The sequence below is a fragment of the Nycticebus coucang genome, chromosome 1 (assembly GCF_027406575.1).
Source record: "Nycticebus coucang isolate mNycCou1 chromosome 1, mNycCou1.pri, whole genome shotgun sequence".
Classification (NCBI taxonomy): Eukaryota; Metazoa; Chordata; class Mammalia; order Primates; family Lorisidae; genus Nycticebus; species Nycticebus coucang.
In genome coordinates, this window is record NC_069780.1 from 2,183,543 (window position 1) to 2,202,671 (window position 19,129).

Sequence of the window (19,129 nt, forward strand, 5' to 3'; positions counted from 1 at the left end):
TAACACACTGGGCAAAAAATCTGAACGTCTCGCCAAAGATAGTGGGCAAACAAGTATATGAAAAGATACTCAACATGTCACCAAGGTATTGGGAAGTAAAGCAAAGAGATCATTACACTCTATTACAGTAGCTGATACTTAACAGCAGCACCAACCACATGCTGGTGAGGATGAGGGTCGACCGAACACAACTGGAACACTTCAGAAGACAGTTGGGCAGCGCCTTAAAAACTAAATCTAATTTCACCAACAATTGTGCTCCTTTCCTTGGTATTTACCCAAAGGAGCTGAAAACATGTTCACACAATAACCTGCACAGAAAGGTTTTATCAGCTTTATTCCCTTCCTACAGACTTCAGAGATTATTTTCTTTTTTTTTTTTGTAGAGACAGAGTCTCACTTTATGGCCCTCCGTAAAGTGCAACCTCCAACTCCGGGGCTTAAGCGATTCTCTTGCTTCAGCCTCCCGAGTAGCTGGGAATACAGGCACCCGCCACAACGACCGGCTATTTTTTGGTTGCAGTTCAGCCGGGCCGGGTTTGAACCCGCCACCCTCGGTATATGGGGCTGGTGCCCTACCAACTGAGCCTCAGGCACCACCCAGAGGTTATTCTCTCTCACCCAGAGATTATTTTGTAATCTGCTAATTTTGGGGATTGGGGGGGAATGTATTTCTTTTATTTTTTAGTTTTCATAAGCTCTTTAATATGAATTAGTTTTGGAGTATAACAAATTGACACATTTAAGGAAAAATAAAAATAGCAATCTGTTTTCGCTTTCCAAGATTCTTTATCAAACATACATGATAACCTTGTAGATATATACTAAAATTTATTTCCCTAATGGAGTCCATCCACATGCTCACTGTGGAAAATTTGGAAAACTCAGAACATTAAAGAAAAAAGAAGTTGTAATTCTACCACCTGGAAGTGACATTCAGTAGATTTACTTCTTGAGTCTTTATTTTGTTTTATATTTTTTTAATCACAATTATACTGTTGACACAATTCTGTACTTCTTTAACATCTGTGTGTGTGAGATAGAGGCTCACTTTCTTGCCCCCCAATAAGAGTCCTGTGGCCTCATAGCTCACAGCAACCTCACTTTTGGACTCAAGCGATTTCTTGCCTCAGACTCCCACAATGCCTGGCTACTGTTTTGTTTTGTTTTTTTAAGAGATGGGGAAGTGTGTGTATGTGTGTGTGTGGTGGGGGGGTGGGTCTCGCTTTTGCTCAGGCTGGTCTGGATCTTGTGACCTCAAGCAATCCAACTGCCTCTGCCTGGGGGGAATGTATTTCTGTTAGAGCAATTTGCTTTTGCCCAAGCCCCTGGAACTTGGATCTGCCTCTGCTGTTGAGATACACCATTCTACTCTGTTATAGATCCTATCAATTTAATGTGAACACCTTCACATAATTTAGGGAAACTCAAATAACGAAGTGTTCTGAATTATAAAACAGACAGGATATAACCTAGAAAAAAAAAAAAACATCCAAATGAGAATAAAGGCGTGTTAGGGTAAAGGATTGCATCGGGGACACACTGATTAATAAGCTGGGTCCCTGCATAGGTCACCTGCATGGAGGTGGCTTCCTTATGCTTCTTCCTTCCCATTAAGCCACTGACAGCAGACTCGTGTCTCCCTCCTCACCTGGCAGAAGTTTCCGTTTCCCCCACCGCCCCCAGCATACAGGGACAAACACTCCAGCTCTGGCTTCCTTCTCTGGCATCAGATCGCCCTCTCCAGCAGTGTTCCCCTTGATGTGCACACACGGCTGGTCAGAGTTCTCCCAACTCCTTCAGAAGTGGCCAAATCTAGGCGTGGGCACCCTGCTCGTATGCCCCGCCCCACTATTCTTTGCAATGGCTTTATCACAAAGGGGAGCACACAAACACAAGGAACCCAACAGAAGAGGGAAACTCACTGTCATTGCCTCCATCAACAGCAAAGTGACCCGGTTCCGTCAAATTTGGGGAAAACAGATCTGTCTTTTACTTAGACAGAAGTAAAAGACTACGGCTATTCCCCTGTGTGCTTCTCTCTCCCAGCAGTTTTATCAGCAGTCACTCATGTAGCGGCCTACATTGTGAACAAGAACCCGAGGGGAGAGTGCCCGATCCGTAAGATGACTTCTCAACAGCGGCACCGCTCACACTGACAACTCAGCTGCAACTGTGACAAAGATACCTCCCTTTAGGATTACTAACCATTACACAGCATTTAACGCTTTGGCTCTTTCTTTTTCCAGAGATGTGCAAATGAATTAATTCCCTAAATCTGATCCCAAAAACCCCTATGATCTTTTCCACAACAAATTAGATACCAATTGCTAAAGGGAGAGGGAAAAAGAGCACATTCTAACAGATGGTGCAACTACAGACACCAGGTCTCAGGGCTCGGGCATTCAACCATGTGGAAAACACACTTCCATCTAAGCAGTGCCACTGAAGATGGTAACTGTTTGGGTCATCTTTATAGGATGATTAAAAATAAAAACCACAACCAAAAATCAGCCATTTCTTCTTCTATTAACATACCAGGACGTGAGGTTATGAAAAATATATTCACAATAACTAGGAAAATGCCAGAAGGTTATGTTAACCAGTGTGATGGAAATGTGTCAAATGGTCTATGAAGCTAGTGTATGGTGCCCCATGATCACATTAATATACACAGCTATGATTTAATTAAAAAAAAAAATATATATATATATATATATTCAATGGACTCACACACCGCAATAATAAATACTCCTGGGTAATCTTCAGCCTGAAACAAGCCTTCATTTATTCACTGCTTACAGTACAGTGATTTTGTGTCTTAGCTGGTAATCAAAGACAGTTTAAGTAAGAGACGGTATTGAGAGAAGAGACTCTTCTCCAGATACCACTTCTAAGAAACATGGGCAAATTCCATTCTGAGAACTAGAACCGCATCTCTTGATAGCAGCTGTCACCCTGAGAACAGGACAAGGCAAAGGAAGTATACAGGACGTTGATTTCCTACGCAGGTGCACAGAAAGTCAGTTTATTAGTGACTACATTTTGATGCCAGCCATTTTGTCCAATATTTAAATAACAAGCTGTTTAATATTAAAGCAGAAAGTACTGCCCCAGAGTACAGCTTTATCCATAAACCCTCCACACAATTACACATTAAATGCTGTTTTTATTTAAGCAAGGCACCCCCTACTTATTCTAAAATATGGGATGTGCTACTCCATTAAAAAAGCAGATGAGGAGACTGAGGTTTTTTTTTCCCATCTAGAGCTGGTTTAAATTCAAGTGAAGCCATGAAGGACCTTACCAGTCTGGACTATTCCAAGTCACTTCACAGTTCTGATGATAACAAACACCCTTCAGGTTTACCCAAAACCAAAAAAAAAAGGGAGGAGGCAGGTCAGAAACTTTTAAGACTAGAATCCCCGCAGGACATAGGCACCAATGTTAAATGCCTTTAGCACAAGGCTTAGAAAGGCAGATTATTTCTAAAGACATAAAACTGCCGAACTGTCACTGACATTAACCTGTGGTATTTGTGTTTTGACTTGTATTTTTTTAAATTCCTACCCCTATCTAAGGAATCAAATACAGCTAAAATGGAAACTATTCTGGAAAACCACACCAGTTCAAAGGTCTGAAATCTTCTTTGCTTTGGTGAATGTTTGGTTAATCGTTATTTTACTCCATGAGAAGTTTTACATCAGAGCTCTCAACAAATAAGCAAAAAACAAAACCTTTAACGTTATTTTTTAAATGGAATTAAAAGTAGTACAGAATACAAATGTGTAGTTTTTACAATTGGTAACATTTCCTCTAAGAAAACAAACTGTTTAATCATATGAAATACTCATTAAGACCAGATTTTTAAATCAGATGATAGACAATTTAAACAAAAGCTTTAATTTGTGGTTTATTTCTCTAAATAGTCCACTGTGAAATTTTTCTTAAAAGCAATTAACCCAAAACACCAAAACCCTTTCTCTAGCAGTTGCTGCTGAAAGAAACCTGGAACATCACATCACATGTCCGAGACAGATGTGCAAATGAAAAGCCTCCCGCTTCATCCTGAAAATAAAAAGCGTTGCACATTTACTCAAAGTGAAGAAAAGCACATGGTCACATACCATTTAAAGTCACAAAGTCATTTTTCTTTCTGATAATAGTACAAGGTATTTGACAAACAAATTAGGGTTGAGGAAAATTAGGTATGAAGACAGACTTTCAGAACTGAGCACAAAATATATTTGACATAGATTTTTAGGTAATATAAACGTTTTATCATCACAGGATTGTGGAACTTTTATATCCAAAAAGAGCCTATAACACCTACAATAATTCATGTAGAATACTGCATGTGTTTAAGAAACTGTTACAGTTAAGTGACTAAAGAGAATGCCCCATTACAAGGAGAAACGTGGTTACAATGTAACGGCCCCCTCTGGGAATAAAGCAGGGTCTACTGGGACTGGGGTTAGTGAGGCACTGAATCATGTGCACACCTCTAGGAAAAAATGAGGGCAAGAGCATTAGAATGGAAATACTTCCATTTTAGGGAAACAGTGGCACCTTAACTCATATATGACTCCTAAGTCTCAGAACTTAGGAAATTATGTTCAAATTTTAGTGAGAAGAAAAGCTAAGGCAAGGCCCATTTCAGTGCACTACAATTCACAGCTACTAAAGGCAGCTATAAAGTTTTTAGGCACATGCATGTTCAACGTTAGGAATTATGCAGAAATACCGTACATGTGCTAATGCTCAAAGGTACTACACAATTGTAATGGTTCTATTTCCCAGGAGAATTTGCATTCCTTGTATTAATGCTTCAATTATCATGATTCATTTAACCTTTATTAAAATGAAGTTTCTATCAAATTGTAAATTAGTTGATAATTGTATTTGTCAACTGAAAATAATCTCCACAGTTGTACGCTTCTTAAATTTACCTTAATTTATCATCTGGAGCCCCTGGAACTCTTATTTGCCTTTTGGACATGAATTCAGGAACAGTTCAATATACCTATGATCTGAGGACAATATAAAAAGCTTAGTTTCAAAAAAGTGAGATGGCAGAAAAAACACTGGAACCAATTTTCTCATGGTTCAGACAGCAGCTCAAACCTTCCCTTTCCTTTCTGTACCTCACAACAAAATCAAAGAAACAAAAAACTCTTCCTAACTCTACATGGAAGTATGCAGGATAATTACTGCATATTAATTAAAGTAAGTATTAAAGTATGTAAATACTCCAGTACAATATAGTGTTCAGGTCTTTTTTTTTTTTTTTTCTTCATATAGTGTTTCCCCATCACTGGGGCTAAAGCACAGTGGCATCATTACAGCTCACTGCAACCTTGAACTTGTGGGCTCCTCCTACCCTCTGCCTCCCAAGTAGCTAGGGCTACAGCTGCCCACCACCACACCCAGCTAATTTTTTTTTTTGAGACAGAGTCTCACTTGGTTACTCTGGGTAGAGTGCTCGCAGCAACCTCAAACTCTTAGGCTTAAGTGATTTTCTTGTCTCAGCCTCCCAAGTGGCTGGGACTACAGGCGCCCACCATAGTACCCAGCTATTTTTTAGAGACAGGGTCTTGCACTTGCTCAGGCTGGTCTCGAACCTTGTGAGCTTAGGTAATCCACCCGCCTTGGCCTCCGAGAGTGCTAGGATTACAGGTGTGAGCCACCTTGCCCAGCCTCCAGCTAATTTTTTTCTATTTTTTTTGTAGAGACAGAGGTCCTGTTCCTGGTCAGGCTGGTCTTGCACTCTTGACCTCAAGTGATCCCCCTGCGTTGGCCTCCCAAAGTGCTAGGATTATAGGTGTGAGCTACGGCACCTGACCAATGGTGTTCTATTCTTTACAATTAATTTAGAAGTACCAAAAGAATACAGGTTTCCCCAGGAAAACTTCTGGGCTAATTCCCAAACAGAAAAAGCCATTTGTAGGCAAAGGCATCAAAAATAACAATGAGTGCCAACAAAAACCATGGGTGTTACTTACGGACGTGGGACCGGTCCTTGAGCATGGCTGCGACAGCGTCCTCATGGGTATCGAAGTGCACATCGGCTTCCCCAGTGGCCTTCCCGCTGGAGCTGTACTCCATGGTGATTCTAACGGGCTTCAGCGGAGCAAAAAACTAAACAACAGAAGGCAAAAGGAACACAATGGACTAGGCCTGACCGACGTGCAGAATCTGGCGGCCCCTCATTCTCACTCGGCCTCACACACCTGAGGGGCAGTCCCAGGTAAGCAATGAAGTAGTTACACATCTACCACCTCTTCTAGAACTCAAGGTTAAAGGCTACATTCCAAGCATCTGTTCTCAGAGAACCCAAAACTACAAATACAATACAAACGGTTCTCAAACTTTTTCTAAACACAAAGACTACGTCTATTATTCACCCACATGTCCTTCCCTGTTTCTGAAAGCACATCCACCAAATGGACGTAGTTTCCCAATAATCCATTTTTGCCAGTTTTTAGTCAGATGTGTACATGACCCTCAGGTTCCTACTGGCATTGCATAAACAGCCACCACACAGACACTAGTATTCCAAACCAAACCAAATGAACACAGCACTTCAGTGAGAACGTACAACTTCCATTTGGGGAAAGGTCTGATTCCTACCAGGAAATAATAATGACAGGTGAAGCCCCACTGGGACTGAGATTTGCATCTACCCATGTGCTCTCAAGTTCATGAAGTCAATAAAGCCTGGTTTGTTTTTATTTCATACAGTATCTATTATAAAATAAAGATATGTTTTATTCCTTTTCTCAAAAGTTAGGGAATCTCGTTGCACGAAAACTCCAGGAGTTCAGAAGTACTGGGGATTGTTGTCTAGTAAATAACTGTTCTGTGACAGCTGCCTCCGAGTCTTCAGTTTTCTAAACTAAAATTAAAAAAAAAAAAAGGGCAATTCTAAAAACCAAAATTTCTTCCTTTGAATACTAGACCTATATCATGTTATTTAGCATACATAAAATCCTTCTTCACTTTTTACTTTAAAATGTACTAAAAAGCCACATTTTTAAGCTACTGAAAATGAAACAATCAGGGAGATGCCATCTTATTGTCCAAAGATACTCCACAAATACTTCAGTTTCTTCTCTATCTTCCCCCAAATTAATACAACTTCCATTATTAGAACTTTTGTTCAAACCTACTGAGATGAGCTATCTTACTGCACCCACGTTTATGATGTCCTGGGCATTGGCTTGGAAAGGCAATCCTCTCATGTGGACAAAATGCAGGGAAGGCGTAGCTCCAAAGTCGGCAGCCTCTGGAAGCTTTTCCGACATCTCCTTAGGTGATTCTGGGAGGCAGAAGGAAAAGCACCGTCAACAACATGGAAGCTTAACGGGCTACCAAACGGATTATCAATTAGCTGTGACTTTCACCAAAATCCGCTATTCCTTTTGAGCCAGTAAAGCAGTAAGGAAGGGCTTTAAAAGCCAGCACGATTTGAGTATCTCTACTTAACAAATACCACCTGAGGCTCACGCCTGTAATCCCAGCACATTCTCTCTCTCTCAAAAAAAAAAAATAATAATAATCAAATTAATTATTAAATCCACAAGCAAACAAAAAAATCCTTCCTTCAGTGACTATTCCTGCCTTTTTTTTTTTTTTTGAGACAGAGTCTCACTATGTTGCCCTCGGTAGAGTTCTGTGGCATCGCAGCTCACAGCAACTTCAAACTTACGCTCAAGTGGTTCTCTTGCCTCAGCCTTCCAAGTAGCTGGGACTGCAGGCACCCGCCACAATGCCCAGCTATTTTTTTTTTTTTTAAAAGGGGGAACAATCTGAAAAAGTAAGGTTTAATTAAAAAATGACATACACAAAAAAAAAAAAAAAATGACATACACAAGACAACTTATTATTCATTTTAAGCTCTTCCACTGGGTCTTTTACAGGCAAGTCAGTTTCCCATTGAGTCCAGATCAGCTAAAGATGCACCCTCAGGAGAAAGGAAGCCAGCTTCTCCTCATCAGGTGAACAGCATCTGTTACTCAGGCTTGACCAACGTCCACGAGCTGAATGACTAAGCATCAAGGCTGGCTTTCCTTGAGGTTCAGATGGCCAGTTTCTTCATCAGCAGGTGAACTCTAGAATCCACTTCCAATCCATGCAGGTTGTTGGCATCACCCTGCAGCCCCAGTAGCAGCAGGCCCCCATGGGACACGCAGGCAGAGAGGTGTGTTGCTGCCTCAGTACAAGTTTCCTCTCTCTCAATCCGGTACACTTTCCCATACATGACATACTCTCAGCCCTGGAAGGCCTGTCATCAGTGGGGTTGTATTCACCATCATCCAGGGTATTGTCTCCATGCAAGGTGCTAGCTATGACCAACTGGAACTTGTCACCTAAGTCTACAGGGTAAATTGGATGTTTACATCCAAGATGAGATCCATCTTGAAAAAATTCACTCTCACAATGCAATCGGATACTCAGTCAAACTTCTTGCCCTCTGGGTCAATATCTTGCACATTGAAAATATCCTCAAACAGGATACCGGCCATCATGAGGGGGCTAAGACAGCAGCAGGAGCCCTGAGCACACGACCATCACTGGGGGTACACGAAACTCCTCACGTAGAGAAAGGAGAGCCCAGCTTTTTGTTGTTGCAGTTGTTACTGTTGATTTTAGCTGGCCTGGGCTGGATTCGAACCCACCAGCCTTGGTGTAAGTGGCTGGCACCCTACCCACTTGTGGATTATTCAATCCACGAGTAAACAAAAAATCCCTCCTTCAGTGAATATTCCTTTTTTTTTTTTTTTTTTTGAGACAGAGTCTCGAGCTGGTGCCCTGGGTAGAGTGCCAAGGCATCATTATAGCTCACAGCAAACTCTAACTGTTGGGCTCAAGTGATCCTCTTGCCTCAGTTTTTCTACTTTTTTTTTTTTTGAGACAGAGCCTCAAGCTATTGCCCTGAGTAGAGTGCCGTGGCATTACAGCTCACAGCAACCTCCAACTCCTGGGCTCAAGAGATTCTCTTGCCTCCACCTTCCAAGTAGCTGGGACTATAGACCCACAACACCTGGCTATTTTTTGGTTGCAGCTGTCATTGTTGTTTGACGAGCCGGGCTGGATTCGAACCTGCCAGCTCAGGTGTATGTGGCTGGTGCCTTAGCCACTCGAGCCACAGGCACCGAGCCAGTTTTTCTATTCTTAGTAGAGACAGGGTCTTGCTCTGGCTCAGGCTGGTCTTGAACTCATGAGCTCAAATAATCCACCCACCTCAGCCTCCCAGAATGTTAGGATTACAGACGTGAGCCACCTTGCCCGGCCAATATTACTGCTCTTTACCCAAATCTTTCCCCACATTTTTTTTTTTTTTTGAGAAGAGTCTATGTTGCCCTCTGTAGAGTGCTATGGCATCCCAGCTCACAGCAACCTCAAACTCTTGGGCTTAAGTGATTCTCTTGCCTCAGCCTCCCAAGTAGCTGGGACTATAGGCGCCTGCCACAATACCTGGCTATTCTGTTGTTGTAGTTGTCATTGTTGTTTGGCAGGCCCAGGGTAGGTTCAAACCCACCAGCCCCAGTGTACGTGGCTGGCGCCTTAGCCGCTGAGTTATAGGCGGAGCCCTTTCACTGAATTTTTACTACTCAGTTTTGATGTAGAGTCTACCAAATAATAAATTAAAAGCCTAGCAAACTAATTAAACCCTTCTGCATATATTCAAAGTATGTACTATACTCAAAGACATTAAATCTCTACCTCGACCTCCTTATCTTGTAGTCTTACAGTTTCATACATGATCAATAAAAAGGTTGAACAAAAATCAAAACATACAAGACAGACCTAACGAGCCTCAAGAAGAGGCAGGACCTTACCTATTTCCTTCTCATTTTCAAAAGCTGTCATGGGTCGAATATCCTCATTTCCTTCATGTTCTTCAAAGACCATTTCTGGCTCAGTTATATACTTAGCCATAGGAGAAGATGCTATTTTCTTTCCTTTATGAGCGCCAACATGGGTTCGAACTTCATTCCTTCTGCTTGGAAATATCTCGATGTATCTGCATCAAAGTAAAAGTCAGCAGGCACAAATGATGCTAAAAAACTTTGTACTAAGCGCCTTTAAAATAAACATGTATATACTGTACTTCAATAGCTTAGATAAAGATCCAAGGATAAAAGGTAGCAGAAAAATAATGAATGGATATAGATATTAGCCCATGAAAGAGTACTCTCAACCGACTAGGTCACTGGGCTGGGTGTGGTGGCTCACGCCTGTAATCCCTGCACTCTGGGAGGCTGAGGCAGGTGGATTGCTTGACCTCAGGAGTTTGAGACCAGCCTGAGCAACAGTGAGACCCGTCTCTAAAGATAGCTGGGCGTTGTGGTGGGCGCCTACTTGGGAGGCTGAATAATCACTTGAGCCTAAGAGTCCGAGGTTGCTGTGAGCTGACCTATGACGCCACAGCACTCTACCAAGGGGAACAAATTGAGATTCTATCTCAAAAAAAAAAAAAAAACAAAACAGACTAGGTCACTGATTTAAACTTTCTGCTCCCAGATAATGCTTTTTTCCATATACATTTCAATAATATTTTGTACTGTTTTGCTTCACGAGGATACCTGTGTTAAGATTAACTGTATATAGAAAAAAATCTGATAAAAACATTTTGTGGGTTTGGGATTTGTTTTTTACAGTTACCTAACAAACTCTTGCAGCTTTGCAATTCAATTCTATGAAAATGAATCACATCTGTATACAATATTACAAGTCAGAGTGCAGAAGAGCGAACTTCTTCAAACCTTCACTAAGGAGCTGCAGAGAATTCAAGAACTAGGGGTCAGTTGTGACTTGCTAGTGGCAGTGAGACAATCTATTTAATCCAAATTCTGGAACTAGGTTTTTCTTAACCCTGTCTGCCCAAGTCAGGTAATTAAATGTCAGTTGTCAAAACTATTTCTATTTACAGGCCTATAAAAACCAGATGAGTGCCACTTATTTAAAAAGAACATTGAACCACTGCAAAAATGCACCAGCTTTGGAATGGCTCTTTGGTTTTTTTAAACCTCAATGTAGCTGATTAAAAAAGCCATAAAGCAGCCACATAGTGATTTAAAATTTGGTATTTTTGTCTGTACCTCCAAAATTAAAGTTAAAACACAACAAACCCACTTATCATTATAAGTGCATCCTGATGTGACACAGACACAAGACTGTTTAAGACAACTGACAATTTTTCAAAATTTCATTTAAAAAAGGGAAGGAGATAAACAAGTAAAGGAGCAGAGAAGATTTACTCGGCTTTGGAAGTACAACAGACACAACCACCAAATGCTGTGTGGACCTTGTCTGCACTCTGGTGCAAACAAACCAACTGGAAAGATATTTCTGGTATAATTGGGGAAGTGTGACTATGAACCATTATTAGATAATAAATTATTGCTAATTTTATTAGATGTGATGATATAAAATATGACATATTAACAATTTGTTAAATCTAAGTGATGGGCATCTGAAGGCTCATCACGCTGTTCTCTTCACTGTTTTACAATTGCCCTAAGTGCATTCATCAGAATGACCTGCCGTGTGACACTGTGTTGCGCGCCTGCTCCACTCACCTGTTACCAATCTCTTCCCTGTGTTTCAGCAGGGCTTGGTTGGCCATTTCTGGCTCTTCAAACTGCACATAGGCTTCCCCTGTTTTTCTTCTCCCTCTATAGTCCATCACAAAAGTGATGTCAACTATATTCAGTCCTAAGACACCAAAAGATCATTAAAAATCAGTACTGCTAAAAGAGCTTTGTTTATCCTTACAATTAACACAATCATTCAGCATTAATAAAATTTTTATGCTGTTCTCCCAGTCTCCAATATGTGCTTAACAGGGAGAAAATTATTATGTGGTCAAAAGTTATTTGTATCTACCTGCCTATATTTCCAGAATGTTTAGGGTCCAACCAGCCCATCTAAAACACACAACTCTCTCAATTATATACTAGGAAAAAACAGATTTATTTTTTTTTTTGGAGATAGGGTCTCACTCTGTGGCCTTCACTAGAGTACACGGGTATTATCATAGAAGCTCACAGCAACCTCGAACTCCTGGCCTCCAGCAATCCTCTCACCTCAATCTCCCAAAGTGCTAGGACTACAGGCATGAGCCACCACACTGGACCAAAATAGAGATTTTAACAAACACCACTACTACTGGTGTATATTTTACAGCTAGGAATTAGCTAATACTTCAAAATTGTTATTGTCTTAGACAAATATAGCCTTTACTTTTTATTTTTTTTTGTAGAGACAGAGTTTCACTTTATGGCCCTCGGTAGAGTGCCGTGGCATCACATAGCTCACGGCAACCTCCAACTCCTGGGCTTAAGCGATTCTCTTGCCTCAGCCTCCTGAGTAGCTGGGACTACAGGCGCCCACCACCACGCCCAGCTATTTTTTGGTTGCAGTTCAGCCGGGGCCGGGTTTGAACCCGCCACCCTCGGTATATGGGGCCGGCGCATTACCAACTGAGCCACAGGCGCCGCCAATATAGCCTTTACTATATATGAGAAGGTATATCTTCAAACCTCATGAAATTATTTTGAAATGTGACATATCCTGGAAGACCTGCCTGGTAGATCAAAACATACATAAAATCTATATGTGTATATATAGATTTATATATGTGTGTGTTGCTTCAAGACCAGCTTGAGCAAGAACCAGACCCCGTCTCTAAAAAAAATAGGCATTGTGGTAGGCGTCTATAGTCCCAGCTACTCGAGAAGCTGAAGCAAGAGGACTGTTTAAGCCCACGAGTTTTAGGTTGCTATGAGCTATGATGCCACGGCATTCAACCCAGGGTGACTCTGTCTCAACAGCAACAAAAACTATATATATAAGCAGTTTAAGTGGAAAGCTATTCCCTAAAGAGCCTAACATAACTGCATGCTATTACCTAGGAAAAGGCTCATCTAAGGTACAGAAGGAAATAATGGAAGTAAACTGAGGGAAAAAAAACATGAGGCTCCAAATATAACTGCAAAGCACCTGCAAAGAAGTCTACGATATCTTTCTCATCGCAACTGTAAGGAAGTCCTCTCAAACGCACGACACCATCGTTTACCGCAGGTGAAGACTTGACCTGTAAGCTCTTCATTAAGGCATCTACATCTTCATTGTTTATCTCATATACTACAAAAAAGCAAAACAGGAATTCAGAATCACAAACAAAGGGAAGAAACCAATTTTAAAAATAAAATACATTACTACTTAGTTTACCCAAGATTTCCCAATAGTTTTAATCTTTATTTGCTTTATTTAATGACATTTACTGAATATTAACTATAAGCCAGGCATAACTCGTTCAATACTCACGATCTGTAAGATAAACTTGGTTGACATCCTCATTTTATAGATTAGAAACTGAATCTTTTTGTACTTAGGTAAGATATAAAATAATACACTCATAACATTTAACCACTTCACTATGGCTAAGGATCAGACATAAAATAACACATTCATAATATCTAACTCACTGTTATTACAGATAAAAGGAAAACTGCTTTGGAAAGTATAAAATCTGATGCAACGACCCCAAAGCCCAGAGTGTCAACCACATACCTTCCACATACCACTGGCCCATGTACATGCAGTGTATGTACCTTCCACGTACCGCTGACCCATGTACGTGCGGCGTACATACCTTTCATGTACTGCTGGTCCATGTACATGCAGTGTATGTACCTTCTACATACCACTGGCCCATGTACATGTGGTGTACATACCTTCCACATACTACTGGCCCATGTACATGTGGTGTATATACCTTCCACATACCACTGGCCCATGTACATGTGGTGTATTTACCTTCCACATACCACTGGCCCATGTACATGCAGTGCATGTACCTTCCACGTACCGCTGACCCATGTACATGCGGTGTATGTACCGTCCATGTACCACTGACCCATGTACATGTGGTATATATACCTCCCACATACCGCTGACCCATGTACATGCGGTGTATGTACCTTCCACGTACTGCTGACCCATGTACATATGGTGTATGTACCTTCCACGTACTGCTGACCCATGTAAATGTGGTGTATGTACCTTCCATGTACCGCTGACCCATGTACGTGTGGTGTATGTACCTTCCATGTACCGCTGACCCATGTACATGTGGTGTATGTACCTTCCACGTACCGCTGACCCATGTACGTGTGGTATACATACCTTCCACGTACTGCTGACCCATGTACATGCAGTGTATGTACCTTCCATGTACCGCTGACCCATGTATGTGTGGTATACATAACTTCCACGTACCGCTGACCCATGTACATGCAGTGTATTTACCTTCCACGTACCGCTGACCCACGTACATGCGGTGTATATACTTTCCACGTACCGCTGACCCATGTACATGCAGTGTATGTACCTTCCACGTACTGCTGACCCATGTACGTGTGGTATACATACCTTCCACATACCGCTGGCCCATGTACATGCGGTGCTTCTCTAAGGCTTTCTGCACGTCCTGCTCTGACTCCATTTCTATTAAGGCATCACCTCTTCGTTTCCCATCTCTGTTTAAGAGGAAATGTATTCCATTCTCACCATTGCGGATTCTGCAGTCTAAAAGTATATGAGCAAAATCAATTAAACACAGAAATCAAACTTTAGGTTAATTATACAAGTCACCAGAAAGCAATTTTCCAACAACAACGCAGGAACCAAAATGCCTGTCACATTCCTTACACAAACCCTCCTTGCTGAAGCCATCCCAATATGCTAATAAAGGTCATACTCTATAAAATGTTCCAAGCAGATGAGAAAAGGAAACCCCTTCCTGACCCCAAATGGCAAATCGGGCCCAACACAAAACGCATCCCATCCATTCCACTGTCTCAAGTCAGTTGGGAGTCACAGAAATAAAATAGGGCTCAATTTATGTGTGTTTTCCTTTAAAAACACACATAGGACTATAAAATATCTACTTTAACAATTCTGCTTTAACTTTCCCTCCTTTTCATTACCAAAGAAAGACACCTTCATACTTCCTTTATAAAGTGCTTGACCCACATGATGCCAGGCACATGAAGGTAGTTAACAGATTCACTTACGCCCTTTACAGGACTTTAATGTGGCATCTTAACAGGACAATAAAAAATCAAAGTCAGATACAGAAACAAAAAAATCCCGCAGATTGGTAAACCTCCAAACATGTTATTAAAAGAACTGTATCACCTGGTAGGTGTTATCATTTGATCTTGTACTTTATATTATTACACAAAAAGCTTCTCTTAATCCCACGTGTCCACTAACGGGTTTGGCTTTTTAACATGTATGTATTAAAACTTCAGGGAAAACTGGCTTCTTACCATGTAGCCTCAACATTAAACACTTCTTTTGCATTCAATCTTTAAATCTGGTACATACCACAAATGGTACACACAGGGTCACTTGGTATGAATACATAATAGGCCGGCATGAGACTGTCAGCCTTCAAAGAGGATGTCTATTGCAAAGCTTGACTCAGATTTTGTGGTAAGAGGACTACCTTTTGCTCAGACAAAATTTCATATTTAAAACATACATGAAACACACCTGAGAAAAAAGCAAGCACATCTTCCACAGTGCACGACCAGGGCAGTCCTTGAGCTCGAATGAGATAAACATCATCCACTTCCTCTCCTAGCTTGGACGGGGCCAGTTCATACTCAGGGAGTGATGGAAGGTCTTCCAGGTAGGTAGTTTTGGACTCCTTCCAAGAGAAATGAAGGAATATAAAAAGATTTATTTGACACCTTACTTAAAATGTTTATTTCTACAAACCAATACTCTTCAGGGGTCCTCAAACTTTTAAAAAGGGGGCCATTTCACTGTCCCTCAGACCGTCGGAGGGCCGGACTATAGTTTAAAAAAAAAAACTATGAACAGGGGCGGCACCTGTGGCTCAGTCGGTAAGGTGCCTGCCCCATATACCGAGGGTGGCGGGTTCAAACCCGGCCCCGGCAGAACTACAACAAAAAAATAGCCGGGTGTTGTGGCAGGCACCTGTAGTCCCAGCTACTTGGGAGGCTGAGGCAAGAGAATCGCTTAAGCCCAGGAGTTGGAGGTTGCTGTGAGCTATGCGATGCCATGGTACTCTACCTAGGGCCATAAAGTGAAACTCTGTCTCTACAAAAAAAACAAACAAACAAACAAAAAAAAACTATGAACAAATTCCTATGCACACTGCACGTATCTTATTTTGAAGTAAAAAAAACAAAACGGGAACAAATACAATCACACCGCCTCATGTTGCCCGTGGGCCGCAGTTTGAGGACCCCTGCTCTAGATGTTAATCTTTCAGAGGTAAGACGCAAACTTCACATTTGGCTTAAAGTATATGTCCTCAAGCAGTGAGCAGCCGTGCCCTAATGATGTGGTGGGACAAACTATTCAGGGCCTATATGTATGTATGTATTTTTTCGGACAGAGTCTCACTTTATTGCCCTTGGTAGAGTGCTGTGACATCATAGCTCACAGCAACCTCAAACTCTTGGGCTCAAGTGATTTCTTGCCTCAGCCTCCTGAGTAGTTGGGACTACAGGCACCTGCCACAACCAGCTAGCGATTTTTAGAGACAAGGTCTTGCTCTGGCTCAGGCTGGTCTTGAACCTGTGAGTTCAGGCAGTCCACCCTCCTTGGCCTCCAAGTGCTAAGATCACAGGTGTGAGCCACCACACCTGGCCTGAGGGCTTGTTTTTAAATAATAGTGTTTTAGTTAAAGCAGAGGAAGAAAGGTCCTTTCAATATGACAAATATCTGAATGCCCGTGCACACACTGTACCATCTTAGGCCCTTATCTAGAATAAGACAAAGATAAATGTTTTATTAACTGCTATAATTAAGGCACAAAATAGTAACGGAATTTAAATCTGAGCACAATAGAAGAATCAGCATGAGAAGGGCCTTGAAGGAGAAAATTCTGACAGGGACATATCAAAGACAGGACACGCCAGTTTGAAAGTGGTACTCCAGTATGAACAACGGCCAGCTTGAAAAACAGCAATTGATCTAAATTGTAGAATACAACTGCAAGCCAAAGATGAGCAGGCGAAAGGAACTTGGCACCACGTAACAAAAGGCCTTGATTGTTGGGTTCAACGTGTGTCCTTCACTTGGTGGGCAAAGAAAAGTCAATAAAACAGCCAAGTCTCAGGACAGCACCGCGCCTTGCAAAGATCGACCTGCCAGCTGGTGCGGTGCGCGGGACCCGCTGGAAAAGGGGAGGAGCCTGAAAGGCGACAGCCACAGCGGGAGGCCAGGAGAGCCAGAGACATGCCCCAAGAAGTCTGTAAGATTAAGCAAAACCCGAGATTTAACAAGACTCCAACAAGCAATAGGACCGTAACCTGGGAAGACAGCCGGGCTTCACCACTGTACCGACTAGGCTGAGGACAGCGAGGCCTGTGATCCATCAGCCATGCTTTTCAAGACGTGTGTTCAACTGTGCCAGCACACAGCAGATGCTCAACAGATTGTATCACTTCTTTTAATTTTTTAACTTTAATCTATATTTTCTTAAACATTAAAAAAAATTTCTTTTTACTATTATTTTGCTTTTTTTTTTGAAGCCACTATACTAACTGGGACTTTAGTCAATTACACAGGAACAAAATTTTTGAAAGAAGCCAGCTAACAAACTCCTATTAGGCATACATACTTCTTGGTTTTTTAAGGCAACTTTCCCCGTTTTCCCAGAATTCCATAAGCATCACAAGCTTTTACAAAAAAAGGCAGCAGAAAGTATTGGGCCAAGATTCAAATCAATTAGCTCAGCCCCTGGCAGACAGCGGCCTGCTGATCAGCCTCCCAGTTTCCCGAGTTCAAGGAGAAGCACAAACTGAATTAAGATAAATATGACCCCAGGCCTCAGGGGCTGGGTGGTCGCAAAGCCTGCTCACTTCCCCGATGCCACGTAACAAGCAGAAGAGAACGCTTCACACACAAGAAACAAAAACATTTGCAATGTGAGTTTTTTAAAGTATACACAGTTTTAAAAGAAGATAACAAGGAAACACCGTTCATGCACGCCCGGGATCCCCCCCACCACGACAAACTGGGGCCTCCACCCTCGACACCCCTCTCCCCGCACCCCTCCACAGAATCAAGCAGTCTCCAAACTGTCCTCCCAGGCGACGGCAACCCGCAGTCCCGAAGGACCTCCGTCCCAGTCGGTGGACTTGCAGAGGTGACCTTCAATAAACTGGGACAGCCGCCTTTCCCGGGCGACACGAGAGACAGGGGCGCACCAGTGACGAGGCGCCTTCCCCGCAAGCCAGCCCCCGCAACTACGCGCGCGAGCCTGCGCCTCCGCGAGCGGCAGGGCCTCGGCGCTCGGCGGCCCGACACCGACTCCGACGCCTCGGCTCTCCGGCCTGCCCCCTGCACACCCGGACGAGAGGGAGCGGGAGGATGCGGACGGCAGCGGCCCCGGAGAACCTACCATCCGCCCGGCAGGAAGCGAGGCCCGGACGCCCGCCCCGGCCACGCTCACGCTCCCCCCGCAAGTAGCTAGACAGGAGGATGAACCCAGCAGAGCCCGAGGCCCGAGCGCGTCTCTCGTTCCGGGGCCCAATGGGAGGTCGGGGCGGGCGGGGGCGGGGTGCGGCGCGTGCCGCGGGTCCCGGGCGCGCCCGCGAGGCGCAGGCGGAGGGACTGCGGGGAGCGCGCGCGGCGCCCACGTACCTGGCCGTAGCTCCGCGCCGGCCGGCCGGGCGCCGCCAGCGAGCGCTGCAACAGCGGGACTCGCATGGCGGGGTAGGAGGCGGCGGCCGCGGCCGCGGCTGAGACGACGGCGCGGGGAGGCCCCGCCAGCGTCCCAGGGGGCGCGGGCCCGGGCCGGAAGCCGCGAGCGTACGAGGCGGCGGCCGCCGCAGCCCCAAGCAGCAGCAGCAGGCGGCGGCGGCCCGACACGCCCGCGGGGAAGGCGGCGGCGGCCGGGGGGCAGGGCAGGCAGGCAGCGCTCGCGCGCCGGCAGCTGCTGCAGTTGCATCCGCAGCCGCGGAGCAGCGCCCCGAGCACCCAGCGCGTCCCGGCCATGGGCTTCGGCGGCGGCGGCGGCGCGGGCTGAGAGAAAGCGGACTCCAGGGCCGGCGGCAGGCACATGCGCCGCGGC

The 19,129-nt window shown here is 43.6% G+C and overlaps 1 protein-coding gene and 1 pseudogene across 2 annotated transcripts; both read right to left on the reverse strand.

Moving 5' to 3' along the window:
- Positions 1 to 2,995: 2,995 nt before the first annotated feature.
- On the reverse strand, positions 2,996 to 19,064 carry GRSF1 (G-rich RNA sequence binding factor 1). Of its 2 annotated transcripts, none has more exons than XM_053556643.1 (10): positions 18,700 to 19,064; positions 15,571 to 15,727; positions 14,443 to 14,598; positions 13,009 to 13,152; positions 11,586 to 11,721; positions 9,843 to 10,027; positions 7,197 to 7,318; positions 6,003 to 6,138; positions 4,950 to 5,030; positions 2,996 to 4,068 (listed from the first exon to the last, which is right to left on the reverse strand). In XM_053556643.1, the coding sequence occupies exons 1-9, from the start codon at positions 19,051 to 19,053 to the stop codon at positions 4,981 to 4,983; spliced, it is 1,440 nt and encodes a 479-aa protein (XP_053412618.1). In that variant the 5' UTR covers positions 19,054 to 19,064; the 3' UTR covers positions 2,996 to 4,068; positions 4,950 to 4,980. The 2 variants fall into 2 exon arrangements, with proteins under 2 accessions (XP_053412618.1, XP_053413391.1); XM_053557416.1 differs by lacking the exon at positions 18,700 to 19,064 and adding an exon at positions 18,458 to 18,650.
- LOC128563663 (DNA-directed RNA polymerases I, II, and III subunit RPABC3-like) lies at positions 7,335 to 9,829 on the reverse strand (annotated as a pseudogene).
- Positions 19,065 to 19,129: the final 65 nt, after the last annotated feature.